General features: G+C 40.9%; 1 protein-coding gene across 1 annotated transcript in view; it reads left to right on the top strand.

Moving 5' to 3' along the window:
* The first annotated feature begins 3,680 nt into the window (after positions 1 to 3,680).
* The window catches only part of IGFN1 (immunoglobulin like and fibronectin type III domain containing 1), a 32,900-nt gene continuing 22,296 nt past the window's right edge, over positions 3,681 to 14,284 (top strand). The window contains exons 1-10 of the mRNA XM_074925820.1: positions 3,681 to 3,699; positions 4,217 to 4,339; positions 6,984 to 7,123; positions 7,377 to 7,476; positions 8,329 to 8,376; positions 8,936 to 8,981; positions 9,751 to 9,925; positions 10,534 to 10,647; positions 12,048 to 12,219; positions 12,849 to 13,121. Coding sequence (XP_074781921.1) covers positions 3,681 to 3,699; positions 4,217 to 4,339; positions 6,984 to 7,123; positions 7,377 to 7,476; positions 8,329 to 8,376; positions 8,936 to 8,981; positions 9,751 to 9,925; positions 10,534 to 10,647; positions 12,048 to 12,219; positions 12,849 to 13,121 — 1,210 coding nt within the window. The remainder of the gene's footprint in view (positions 3,700 to 4,216; positions 4,340 to 6,983; positions 7,124 to 7,376; positions 7,477 to 8,328; positions 8,377 to 8,935; positions 8,982 to 9,750; positions 9,926 to 10,533; positions 10,648 to 12,047; positions 12,220 to 12,848; positions 13,122 to 14,284) is intronic.

Below are 14,284 nucleotides of genomic sequence, written 5' to 3'. Positions count from 1 at the left end.
TTCAGTAAAAGATCCTTCTACTCAGTGAGTATCTGGGTCCTCCAGTGTAAAGTACAGCTAGAATTTGAGAATGAGCACACAACAATTTGGTATTTTGTATAAAACATTCATGGTGTTGGCACTGACCTGATTTTTATGAATTACAAAGAGAAACAGAATGCTGCATCTGTGACGGTTCAATTTATTATGATAATAATTCAAGTCTTCTTCTGTGGTCTATGCTAATGGCTTTGTTCTCCATGTTTACTGTGCTTGTGCCAATGTCTGTGGTGCATCCCATGCCTCCGGACCCATCACCACAGTATGAACCACTCGCTGTCTGTCACTTCTCTACAAGTTTGGCTAATTTTGCTCACCAGTCTCTGCCAGCAATTATGTCACGTCTCGTCTGTGTGTTCCACTGTCTGAACCTCATAAATAACTACTTGTGACACCACTAGTACCTCCAAATCCTGTGACTCCCAAATGTTTTGCTTATTCGCTTAGCTGATTTATGGCCCTATCACTAGTGTCTGGTCTAACTGCAAAAGGGAATGGGTTCTTGCTCTGTCTCATCCAGATAGATTGATGGATAGACAAGAAGAAGGGCAGACCTCCCATCCCGTCAGGGTATTTTGTTTATTTTGGTAGATTAAAAATATTGTCAGCAATCAAGGACTTACTCCTGCATTCGAAGCTGTGGAAGCTTTGCCACTGTCTCCAAAGGGGGTGTTTCTGCAGCTGAAAAGAAGACAGACTTCTGCCTGGGATGAGAAATAGCCAAGTCTTGATTACCTGAACCAGGCTAATGCATGATAATGGTGTGTTTTTCAGAGGAGTGAGAGTGTTCAGCTGCTTCCAGTGTTAGTTAGGCCTGTCATGCTGGGGATGTTGGTAAGCAACATTTCATCTAGGGAGGGGTAGGTTGCCTTTTGGAAGTATTTGTCTGTCTCCATTGAATAAATAGCAACCTTGGTGATCATCTTAGCGTGGACAACGATGTGTTCAAGCAGCTGTGAGTGGAGATATGAATTACACTATGACAGTTATTGGAAGGCTTTTGCTATCTTTAATTTCTTTTCAAAAATCTGGTTTATTTTTCTAGGATTGAACTGAAGTTAAAGCAAAAACATGGTGATTCACATAACAAGGGAGTAGAAGTTTTCAAAGTAAGAAGGACAGCACTCTGTGGCAGCTGATATATTATTTTCTGGTCCTCATTTAACACAGAAGACACTAGAAAATGCGATGTGGTTGGATTAATTACACTGAAGGAATGTCCTGTTGCATATCCTTGCACTGTTATTTTAACTGTGCAATCAATGTGTGGCATTAACATGCTTCTGTCTCACTCTCCAGAAGGCAAGAATTCACAGGAGTTTAAGAACTCAGAGCAGCTTATCTTTAATCCAGGTGAATTTCTGATATATTTAAGGCCCTATAAACTCAGCAGTTTACGCATAGTGCACATAGTGCCTATTGTACATTGGGAGGATGCATACGTGGTGCCTAGTACTACTTATATGAATATTGTCAGTGGTTATTTTTTAAACTAGATTTGAACGTAGCCATCTCTCAGTAGGTTATAATTATGTTAACTTATATCCACAGTCACACTGGACTGAGAACAACTGTCTGACATGATGCATTTGGTAACATAAGAAAAGAATGTTTCTTGATGGCTTTGGACCTGAAGATTTGGACCACGTTCATGTTTCAGTGTAGATGCTCATCAGTATTGCCTAGTGTGTGGGGAAGAAGTCAGCAGTAGCAAAGAATAAATTGACTGTAACATAAAAAGAGCTTAGGGAAATACTGTTGCAAGCTAATGTCAAGTAATGATGTTTGCTGAAAGCTGTAAGCATTAGACATTTCAGCTCCAGGAATGGTAACATCTTTAGGAAGGTACAAGACTGCAAAAGTCAATAGGGATTATAATGTTTTCTATTAATACAGTTCAGTACTTTAGAGGACAATTAAGTCCATCAGGAGAGTGTGATCAAGAGTCTCTGAAAACCTCTGCCATCTGCTGTGCAATGCCCTGCCTGGTGCAGGGCAGGGTGCCCTGGAACCATGTTATTTTCATTTCGGTTTTGTGTTTTTTCCCTCCCGCAAGCCATTCGTTCCCTCCATTTGTAATTTTAAAAACATCTACCAATGGTTTACACAAGTAATTATGTGATATGCCAAAGTATCAACACACAAAAGCTGGTACACTGAAAGGTAAAACTCTTGTTTTGTTGGATAGCAACAAAAGTCACCCACACCAGACTGGGAGGGTGATAGAAAGAGAGGACTTGGCTGTTGTTCGCAGTCCCGTGTATAATTTCCCATTTCTGTTGTTTCATGTGCATTTCCACTGAAGTCAGTGAGGCTCATAGAATGATTTTCCAAGTAATCAATTATTTATGAGATGTGTGTAGTGTGCAGAGCCCTAAAATAAAATTTGTGCTAAGGACAACAGTGGAGCCAGTGATTTGTTGTGGAGAGATGTCTTATGTTCCTATTTGCAACTGCTGATTAATGGAAAAACAAAGTTTATCCTTTCAGTTCAGAATTTGACACAGAATTATAGTGAGTTACACTTTCTTTGGCCTATCTATGGGACGTACAGCACAAATGATTTTTGTTAGCTTCGTTGTCTTAGCTGAAATCAAGTGTCACAGAGATAATATGACTCTGAGCTAAATGTCTAACAAGGAGGTGTTGGGGTCCTACCCAGAGTTTTCATCAGGGGTAGTGTGGCAATATGAGGTTGGACGAATGTCTGATATAGGGAATAGAAATAAGATCATAGGTGTGGTGACAAAGTCCATCTGCCTTGTAAAACTGTTGGAAGTCGCATGTTCTTGTGTGACTGTGTTGACTGAAGGAGTGCAGAGGGTAAATAGAGACACAGCATTAATCCCACATGGGAATCTAATCTAATTGCTCTTTCAGAGCTTCAGTAACTCTATAGTTTCTGAGCATCTCTCATATGACAAGGAATCTGCCTTCACAGTTTGCTTGCAAGATAGTGATGTGTTACATTACACGTTGTCCAATTTATAAATACAGGGAATGAGGCACCTTTGGCAGAAGGTCACATGAGTGATCTATAACAATAACTAGTTAATGCCAAGTTCACACTTCACCATTTCCTTCTAAAGTAAGTAGTAGCTTATAGTCTGCTCTCAGGTCTGTTGCTAATTTAAACAAGCTAATTTAGATCAGGATGAGCTTCTGCTTCATGCCCCAGTTTAGACATCCATCTCGGTGGTTTTCTTCTCAGCAACTGCTCTTGCCATCCATCAGAACTCACCACGTGAGTGCCATGTGGTGTAATATTTGCCTGAAACACGAGAGGAGGTCTTTGGAGGAAATCCAGATGACATGGAAATGGAAGAGGTGACAGACGGATGCTGTTAAATGTGTACATTTTCCATGTAGCCCTGCTAGCCATTTTTGTACCTGATTTGTCTTGGTTCAAAACTGTGTCATGATGTTTTGGAAAGACATGTCATGATGTGTTGATTGGCAGGCCTTTCTCGACTTGACTGCGAGGATGTGGCAAGTGAGGAAGGGCAAACTGTGTCATAAAAGTGAGCAGTATTAAGGTTTGTCATTTCCCTTGTGAACTGTAAATAATGAAGTGATTTGTCTTTTTCACAGGAGATCCTGTAGTCTGTTTGTTCTGACCATAGGCAGCTGAGCAAAGCATCATGACCAGCCATCAGGCAGGTGAGAGAATAAAAACAGCTATGAAAACTACCTGGAATACCCTTAAGAATAAACCCAACTTGCTTTTCTTGTTTGGCAGTTAGGTATCTGTCTCTCACCACCACAAGGAGAGACACACCAGTAACTGGCCCATCAGGTTCTGCTGACCTTTGCAATAGTGTCTTTCTCATTACACATTTTGAGGTTTTATTTGGAACAGTAACTGATGTAAAGTGTTCTCTATCCAAATTATGGCTAGGCCTGTAAGCTGATGAGGCCCTGGATTGTGATCTTGATTGCAGATTTTCCCACTTGTGCTCTAGCTTTGCAGTAAGTCAGCACAAATTCACAGACCTTAACACTTCAGCCTTTGGACACACTTACAACCTGTAGTACTAGAATGGATGGGCCCTTTATAGTCCAAGAGGAGCTGAGCAGGAACAGTTCTGTTCTACAGAAGGGCAATGCAGGTCGAGAGATTGCTTCTAAAGAACAAACATGTTATATTAATTGAATCTGGTTTTGCTTGTCTTTCTAGTAAAACCCTTCAAGAAGTCTTCTGTCCCAGGAGTTGTTATCACCCAGTTTGTGGATGATATTCCAAAAGGATGCAGTACACCTGATTTTGAGAGGAAACCTGTCACTCTGACATTGCAGGAAGGTAAGATTCTTGAAAAGCAGTCAAAGCCACAGACCTGGAGACTTGATTCTACATCTCACCTACATGAAACAATTGTCGTAATTAAATCAAGCTAGTTTCTGGAGAGATTTGACTCTTTTGTGTGGCCAAAGTCTTTGTTGTTCTGATGAAAATTCCATCAGTACTGATAGAGGTCTCCTGAGTTTTCACTAGTGTATGAAAGGTCAAAATCTGTCTCCTAATTTATACAAGAAATCCTGTGAATTCTGCAGGAAGCTCTCAAAGTAAGTATTTTGCAGCAAAAGATTAAGTACATTGGAAAAATTGTTTTTTACTGTTAAATTAACTTGCATTATGAGTGTTTAGCACTAAAATTAACTACTTTTAAAAATAAGATATACTGACTGCTGATGCTATTTAGGCTGTATTTCTCCTTCAAGAAGCAGTATGGATCTTGCATAGAGTACAGAGAAGGCAGCTAATGAACCGAGACCTAAAATCAATGGGAAGCCTTCCAGTAATCTCTGCACTTGCAGAGTCTTTTTTTTTTTTGAGTGGGTTAGCCTGAGGAGATCTTGTAGCTCCTCTTCCCTCATAGGACTGACCCGTTTCTAGCACCCTGGATTTCAATGCTGTCACACCCTTGTTGATTTTCAGGAGCCATTACGATTTTATGAAGGAGCACAGTGGCCTCTAGTGGTACCTCCCTCCGCCGCCTCCTCCACCTTCCTTCCACCTGCAAGCTTCAGGCATGAACCAAGGGGGTGGCCAGTCACCCTGTCTAAATTTTTCAAGTTATTTCATTTACAGTAGGTTCCTTGCAGTTCATATACAAAATGTTAGGGCATTCAGATTGGTCACTGCGAAAACTGAATTCAGTGTCTATGCAGATGCACGATGAGTGTCTTTAATTACATTATCATCACCCTGTTGCATTCAGTGCATGGATTAGCTGATACTCCTAGCTGTGGAGTTGTGTCCTGTGACAGATGGCAAACATGAGAAATTGCAGCCTAAAATTTGACAAACATATAATCAATTGAAATCAGACTTTAACCTGAGAAAAAGTTGGAAGATGCCTTTTGTATAAGAATCTGTTGGCAGGAGCTTGCTGCATCAAATAAGATTTTTGGTGGTGGCTGCAAAAGGGTGTGGGGAAATATTGCAAGACTTTCTGGGGAGAATTTTTAACAGTGTTGGTCATCTGAAGACCAAAACTATTGCAAAAGAAATGTAGTAATAATTTCCACCCTGAGCTACATTCATGGATAACTCATGTCCATTTCTACTCTCCTGTGACACTCCCACTTACCTACGTGAGTCACTTCTCTGATTTGTTGTTTCATAGTGCTTCCTATGTCTTTGAAGCCTTTTGGAAGAAAAGGTTTGTACTAGGCAGTGGTAAAGCTGTTGGAGTTTTCTGTGGTCAGCTGCAGTATGTTCAGGTTCTTGGGGAAGCAGAGCTGAAGAAGAGAGCTCACAGGTAAAGCCCATCCTCTTCTCCCTTCCATGCCTCTTCAGACAGCAGAGCATGGTGTGTTTGGAGTGCAGGATGGTGCCAGGCTAGCAGACAAGGAAGGTGTTGCAGAAAGATGACATGTAGGGAGTACATGGGGAAACACCCTACCCTGCATGGGTCCTCCCAGTTGTGGTACTGTGTTGTCTGTTAAGAACATGTTTTCTCAAGTGTGCAGAATAGGTATTTCTTGTTTCCACCTCCTAATAAATCCAGATTTATCCAAATGAAAAAGAGACCCAGAGCTGCAGCTATTCACAGATGAACTTTACTGATGTCTAGAGACACAGGACTCCAGCACAGTGAGTCCTTTATTGTCCAACATCCTGACCAGCATGGTCGCAACAAAGGGAATGGTCTCAAAGAGTGGAGGAGCAATGGGAACTTGTGGGGGAATGTGTGTGATGAGAACAGTTTTGGGCATTTCATGGCTGTGGTACAAGTAGTGCATACAAGTTCACAGAATCACAGAATCAACTAGGTTGGAAAGGACCTTGAAGATCATCTAGTCCAACCGTTAACCCAGCACTGACAGTTGCCAGAAGCAAGTCTAGGCTGAACTTGCTATAGTGCTGTTGATTTCAGAGATGATCAGAGGATGCTAGCAGTCACATCTGGCAGTCTAACAACATATTTTAAAGGCTTTTTATGATTGAATGCAGGAAAACCCTAACATTATGGACATGGGGAAAGGTAGCCTGGACTTCAGCTGATAACTGCCTGTTCTTTGGCCCTGACCAAACATTGAGGGAGTTCAAAATTAGACAAAGCTACCAAAAAATTGCTCTTTTGAGTATTTAATTTCTCTATCCACATGGCTGTGCAATAAAAACACAGGCAGAGACCTATGTGTCCATGGTGAATTTTAAAGTTAGTTTTCAAGTAATCTCTTTGAAAGCCAGTGAGTTAGCGTGGAGATTGTAGCAGATGTCTTGAAGCAATTTGGGTATTTATTGCAATTTAAATTGATAATTTAGGCACCTTTTACAGGAAAACCCAAAAGATGTAATTATTTTCAGATAATGTTTCTGCATAAAACACAGATGGATCACTCTGGGAATCACTCTATTGATAACGTAAGGGGCCTGGCATGAGAGTTGTCATGTTCAAGCCCATCTTAAATAACTAATTTCTTGCCTCTTTTTGAAGGTAAAAATGCCATTTTCAGTGGTGTGGTCAAAGGTGTTCCAACCCCTGACGTGAAATGGACACGTGTACAAGGAAGAATGGATGATCCTGCCAAATATGAAACATTCTTCAATAACGTTACAAATGAATTCAATCTGCAGGTAAAGATCAAATATTTCAGACAGGACTCATGGAACAGAGAGAGCAACGGCAAGGAAAAATGCAGTAGGCTGATATAGGTGTCACCAGATCTGAGATAACACAAAGATAAGCAAACAAAGCTTTTTAGAGTCATTCTGGGAACAGAACAAAGATCTGAGATGTCATTGTGTAGCTGCTTTATTAGAAGCTGAAGGTGTGTGAACTGAACCATAGCACATCACTCTGAGCTCTTACTATGTTTTTCTTCTTAAGATAAACAAACTCACTGCAGATGACAGTGATTTGTATCGTTGCTTTGCTGTGAATGAATATGGAGAAGCTGCATGCTCTGTTGGCCTCAGGATCATACAAGGTAGGATTGACTGGTTCCGTGTCCCAAAGGTCCTGTGCTCCCAAGTAGTTGGCTTTTCTGTCCTCTTGGAGTGAGTGTCCAGAGCACTCTCTAAGTATCCTTGGTGTGAAGGTCTATTTTCTGCTCACTGAGGACTGGAGCTCTTCTGTGACTCCCCCCACTTCAGTGGCTCCATGACAGTATGAGCTTTGAAGCAAGGGAGAAGAAAGTGGTGATGTGGTCACTGCACTGGCTGCTCTGGATTTAGTGTTGAATTGGTTCAATCCTTTCTTTATGATGTTGAGTGAATCAGTCTTTTGGGAGGGATCCATCCCACTTCATTTCAGATGTCTATGGTGTCCGCCTGACCTAGCCCCCTGCCTCCCCTTATAGTCAGTGGGGAGAAATGTGCGCTTTGTGAGTAAAATATAACTGCCTGATTCTTGGAATCTGCATGAGCAGGAGGTGGACTAAGTTGGAATCATCCATTTCACCTGTGTGTCTGTAAAGTAAGTTTAGAAGGCAACTATCTGCTTTTGGCCAGATAATCCTTGCACCTTGGCTCCCCATCTCTAAAACAAGATGTTAATGTTTCCTACCACTGTTTAAACCATAAGCCTGATATGGCAGAAACAGTCTCCTCCGCTGTGTAGAGTATCCAGTAAGCAGAGTCATTTGCGGTAGAAATATTGCATTTCTGGGTGGAGATTGCTAGGAGTCAATGTCAGATTGACGAGGAGATCCAAACTAGAATTTCCTCTTGCATTAGTAACAGATACAGAGGTTTTACAGTTCATTGGTTTACTGGTGTTAGTCTGAGTCTTATCTTGTTCATCTTACGGTTTGTTTTTCCTCTGTTTTATAAACTCTCAGTTGGCTTTAAGAGGAAAGCAAAATATGTTCCTGTTCATCCTGCTGATGGTAAGTTAGATTACTTTTTTTTTTTTTTGGGGGGGGGGGGCATAGTTAATACTCCTCTGTCTACCACATTATTACTATCCCAAACTTTTGAAGAGTAAGTAAGTGTAGGGTTAATGATTCACTAATGTTCTGTCATCTCTTTCTGCTTGCTGTTTACCTTGGAGTAAAGTGATGATCTTAGACATGGCTTTGAGCTGTTCTAATTAATGATTCTGGAATCATTAGTGCTAGAAAAGGATTTTGTGATGTCAAATACAGCTGGATCAAACATGTTAACACAGCTGGAAAATACTGGGTTTCTAGTGTCCTTTCTAGAAAGAGAGAAAAGCCCCCTAGGGAGTGATGGACTTTAATGGCACTCGAAGGACATGAATGTGACAGATAAAATTTGCTCTAAGTTTCATGTCACCTTTTTTGTAAAGTGTGAAAACATCACCAGAGATAAACAGCATAGCAGCATGGCCTGTTTTCAGTGGCTATTTTGCATTATCTTCTTTTGGGGGATATATTTCACAACGTTGGGTATCTGAATGTTTGTTGTTTCCCCCCCCTTTAACAGAGTTAAAGAAGAAGCTTCAGGACTTCAGGAAGCTGCTGAGGAAGCGGTAAGCCTCCGTAACAAAGGCCATTGTTACACTTCCTAGATATTTCTTGATGATAGGGGACAGCTTCATCGATCTTCAAGGCAACACTTCTTGTTGCCAAAGTTGTTGTGAGACTCAGTATGGAGAGACTTAACAGAACAGTTTGCCACTATGTGTGAGGCTAAAATAAACACCAGGTACCAACCTCGAGGTGTATGTTCCTTTGCACCACAAGATTTTGACTTTAAAGATGTGTTTCTCTGCTTTCCTGTTTTTAGCTCACAAGTAACTTCCTGTCTAAGTCACAAGTCTTCATCTAATGATCTTTCTGGCTAATCAGGGGCTGAGCCCTGGCTCCCTGGCCAACTGCACAGACTGCCATGTGCACGGTGCTCAAATCCCTTCCCTTCCCAGGTGGGAACTTCCAAAGATTCCCTGATGGGAATGATCTCTAGCCTCTGCAAAATCCTGAACTGTGCTGAGAAATCACTTGGAAGAGTGCAAGTTGGTCTGGGCCAAACTGTGCCAGTGACTTTGCTAATAATTTAACATTGTGGATAATTGCATTACAGTCTTGCCCTATATGGCCCAGTTTCCTGACAGCATTTAATTTGTAGTATAGATGCAGAAAACCTGTTCTGGAAGAGTCCCATTCTTTCTTGTTTAGAACTACAGGGCTAAGTGAACTGCAGAAATGATGGAGAGATGAAAGAGAATTAAGTATAGGAAAACAAGACATTGTGTTGTCTGTCTAAATGTCTAGATTGTTTTTTTCCCCCCTGGTTCTAAGGGCCCCAGCACCTAAACCAAAACCCCTGGACAAAGAAGCTGTCTGGCAACTGTTACTGCATGCAGATAGGAGAGATTATGAGAAAATCTGTATGAAATATGGAATTGTTGACTTCCGTGGGATGCTGAGAAAGCTGCAGGAGTTGAGGAAGAACACAGAGAGTGAACAAGGAGAGGTAAAGTAAACCAAAACCACTGAAAGCACTGATTTTTAACAAACTGCAGTCCTGTATTAACTCAGTAGCTTCTGAAAACAGGATAAATTGTCCTAAATTGCTTTGCAGATGGAAATCTTATTGTATGACAGAAAATTATTTATGACAATGTTTTAAAGAAGTCCTACTGCTATACTCATGCAGATGAAACTGCTATTGACTTTTTTGAAGTTCAGTTCATTTATTTAGGAAATACAGACTGTAGGGTAATGCTTTTATTAAACCACGTGGCTAAAATATGTATTCAGTTGCCTCTGATGAGAATTTGGACCCCAAATTGGAAAGTTATTTGCTCAAGAGTCAAAATTGATCTTCACATACAGGGGCATTTAGAAACCTGGACAGATAGTGGTTGCATAGTGTGTGAATGATCAGGAGGTAGCACGTAAAATATAATTTGCCTACAGGAAGAAACTGTGGTAACTTACAGATTCTTCTTCTTTACCCATAAGTTAGAGGCAGCTATTTTCTATGCAGATAAAAAGTCGATTTCACAATTGTTCAACAGCTTAAGAACTGCTGTCATGGCAGCCTTATCATTTACTATGTTCTTGTATCTTTCTTTGCAGTTAATACACAGTATCACAAACTTTGAACACATCAAAGTCAACAAGGAGGGAAGAGCTACCTTCAGTCTGACGATGGACCTGAAAAATAGTAACAGCAAAGTTTATCTGCTTAAGGTAAGGGACAAGATGAGTTGGCCAGTTCATAGCAGCCACTGAAATCTTCTACATGAAATGTTTGATCTGCTGGGCAGTGGCTGAGAGCAAATGAGCTTCTTAAAATTGTCTGTCCATTGCAGAATCCTTGATTGGTTAGGGAGAGGTGTTGGTGTGGGGGTCCAGGTAGTCTGTGGTGGTAAATATCACTTGGGCTTTGTAGAACCAGGTATAGGGGAGACAGTCAGTTACTGACATCCTTTTGACTACAAGACCTTTTCTGTTAAGGGGAAATTCTCAGTATCTTCCAGGCTGCAGAAATTCTGCAGTCTCATACAAGAAAAACAAACTGATTTTATTCAATTTCTTGAGTGTGCTATTCCACTATATTTCACCTCTGTGAAAGAAGATGTCAAGGAAGTAAAACATCCCATCTAGTCCTGTAGTTATTTTGATGTGATCCTCGGGTGATCAGTGCTGTGGATGTTTTTCTGGAAGATACATTTCAGTCAAACTGCGGTTAGTGGCTTTAATACAGGGGAAACTGGAATTCACTAAAGAGGAGGTCAGACTAACTCTATGAACTTCTGAATCAAATGCATGACATGAAGCCCATGCAGCTACAACATGGAGAAGGTAACCCAAGAGTGTTAGAGATCGGAAAGTGGTGAACTCACCTGTTTATCCGGCTTGTAGCCAATCACCACATGGCCAGTCGTTTACTGCCCCCCCCCCCTCAGTGAAACAGGGAAGGGTCAAAAAAAAGAAATCTGTAGGTTGAATGAAAAAAAAAAATTAGTAATAGTAAAAAAAAACAGTAAAAATTGTAAGTCCAAACGGGTAAAAGGCAGCCAGCAGTGGCTCACTAACCAGTGACCAGTACGCAGCCTGCCCCCAGCAGAAATCCCGCTGTGCCACTGGGAAACTGAAACCCAAACGGGCTGTGAGAGAGCATGTGTCTGCCTGTATACTGACCATGACATTACATCATGTGGAATACTCCAGTGACCAATCCGGCCCGGCCCTCCAGCTGGGTTCCCTCTCAGCCCAAGGAAAATTAACTCTATCCTGGTCAAAACCAGGACAATGAGGATGTTGAAAATCTAAGCAAAGAAAGTACTTTGTCTTCAAAGTTACAGTAACTGTATTAGTGAAGCTTCAAAACCTTATGTGAGCTAACAAAGTACTAGTGGTTTGCCTCGTTTGAGAGTCTGTTGCTCTGTTCTGTGCAGCACTGAACACATAGCATCGCCTGTGTGTTACATAAGCAATGAGCCTTGTCCTTTGTAAGTAGTAATAGAGCTCTGTTGTTACTCATTTGTAACAATAAGGTGATCACAGCACACGTTTGGCCTGATTTGTTTGAAATGCCTTGCACTAGTTGTGCATTGCCTTTGAGAGTATATTCTTCCTCTTCCTAGGATGGTGAGAAGCTCAGATATGGAATGGGGGATGAATACAGAAAGCACTGCCTGAGGCAAATTGGAAAAAGATATCATTTCATTGTCAACGATGTGCAGCCAGAAGATGCAGGCTTGTACCAAGTCAGAGTGGAGGACATACCTGTTTTCTCAACTGAATTGGATGCTGAATGTAAGGAATTGAGCTAGATGTATGTGATGTGTAACTGTAACAAGAAATTATTTTTTGCTGGAGAATTTTATCTGGGAGTACATGCAAAGCTGGGCAGTAAAACCTGGTAACTACAGAAGACTGGTTTTGTATTGCCAAAGAAGGGCTTCTTATACAACACAGGTGAAAAAAAGCAGGAGGATGATTATGTGATACGGGTGTTACATTTTTGGTCCAAAGGACTAAGTTCAAGTACCAGTTTGGCTCTGGCTTCTGGATGAAAGTGTGAAAATTTCTTAACTTACCCCATGCTATAGTTTCCTTTTGTAAAGTCAGAGTAGTAACTAGCAACTCAATACAAGTATCATGCTGCTGAAATACATTAATGACTACACATCATCAGCACATGCGGTGATGTGTGGTATAAATGTCTCAGAAGACAATGAAGACAAAAATCTACTTTTCTGCTTTTCTGTCCTGTAGAATTGGGTGCAGGAGCACATCTCAGTTTTTCCCTTTTCTACTTAGACCAATGCTCACAGGCATGGCAACTTCCTGTCTGTCTTTCTCCCTTCAGCTGCAACAAGTTTTTCCTGGAAGATAGAAATAGCTCTGTTTCCTTTCTATAGCTTCTGATTTTTGCATTGCAGCCATCCCTGTGAGATTTGCGCAGCCGCTCAGTGATGTGCGTTGTCCTGAGGAAGAAGATGCTGTCTTTGAGTGTATCCTACGCACACCCTGCTACGATGCTGTGTGGCTACACAAAACCCACCTCCTCGAGGCGAGTGAGAAGCACCAGATCTCTGTAACACCTGATGGTCTGACCCACCAGTTGATTATCAAGAATGTTGTGCCCTCTGACAATGGCATGTACACGCTCGACACTGGACTCTGCTCCTCAAATGCCTGGCTTATTGTAGAGTGTAAGTGACACAGTATTCCCACAGTGTTGACTTGATGTGTGTTAACAAAATAATATTCCTCTCACTATCTTATTGCTCATTCAGATGATTCTATGCTGAGAAATGAATTGCAGAGCCTCTTGTTCCTAAATTATATTTGAAAAAATGAAGGTCTAGTTACACCTTCTTTCTTTTTCAGATGAAACAGTTTTTCCTCTTTTTATTAGTCCTGACAAATCCTATTGGCTTATTTACTCTACAGCTACTATGAAGCAGCATGTTCTCCATCGGTTATTGGAAAATGCTCCATATCTCAACATGTGTTTTTGATGAAGCTGTCACTGTGTGAACACAGTAGAGCGTGCAGGGGATCAAGGAGCTTTCAATACTATCAATTCTATATTATCAATTCTATTCAATACTGTCTTGCTAGATAGAATTTTTCTTTTCAAATTAGAAGTTAAACATGTTAGAAGAAGCTCAAAGGAAGCTGGGAAACACTCTTTTCAATGCAAGCAGATTGTTACCTGGCTCATATTTTTTGCTTCTGAAAGGTAATTGCTTTGGCTTCTTTTGACATCCCGCTGCAGCAAAAGGTGGTCTCTTTATAAAGGCTTTTTTGATGATCTTTCAGAAACAGTGCAGGTTGAGTATGACATAAAAAGAAACTGCCCACTGATTTCATTGAGCTGTTAATGCTTTACAGAAATGAGATCTAGCTTGGAAATCAAAACAATGAGTGACATGATCTCAGAAAAGCCTGAATTTTAGATTAATACAAAGCTGTTCGCAGAACTGAAATCTTTAGTCTGCAGGTTGGCCATCTCTAAAATGCCAGGATGCCAAATGTGAAGCTGCCTCCATAGCACTGAGATCATAATTCATGGGTGGGAACTGAGGGCCACTCTGTGTGTGGGATATTCTGTAACTCCTCCGGGGCTGAAGGGAGAAGGCAGAAGGAAATAATGAGTCCCAGATACAATCCAAGGCCCTCTAAATTAGACCTGTCATGCTTGAAATTTGCCTTGGTTTTTTGTTTTGTTTTGGTTGGTTGGTTGGGTTTTTTTAACAAGCATTTTTCCACTAAAAATAATTGCCTTTTAAACTAAAATGTAAAATTATGTCTGAATGTGACACTGAAAAAAATCAGGATTTGAACTGAATTTAAATTTCTTTAAATATAT

This window comes from Athene noctua, chromosome 23 (genome assembly GCF_965140245.1).
Source record: "Athene noctua chromosome 23, bAthNoc1.hap1.1, whole genome shotgun sequence".
Taxonomy (NCBI): domain Eukaryota; kingdom Metazoa; phylum Chordata; class Aves; order Strigiformes; family Strigidae; genus Athene; species Athene noctua.
The sequence above is the reverse complement of the archived record's forward strand: the minus strand, read 5'-3'. Positions and strand labels throughout refer to the sequence as shown.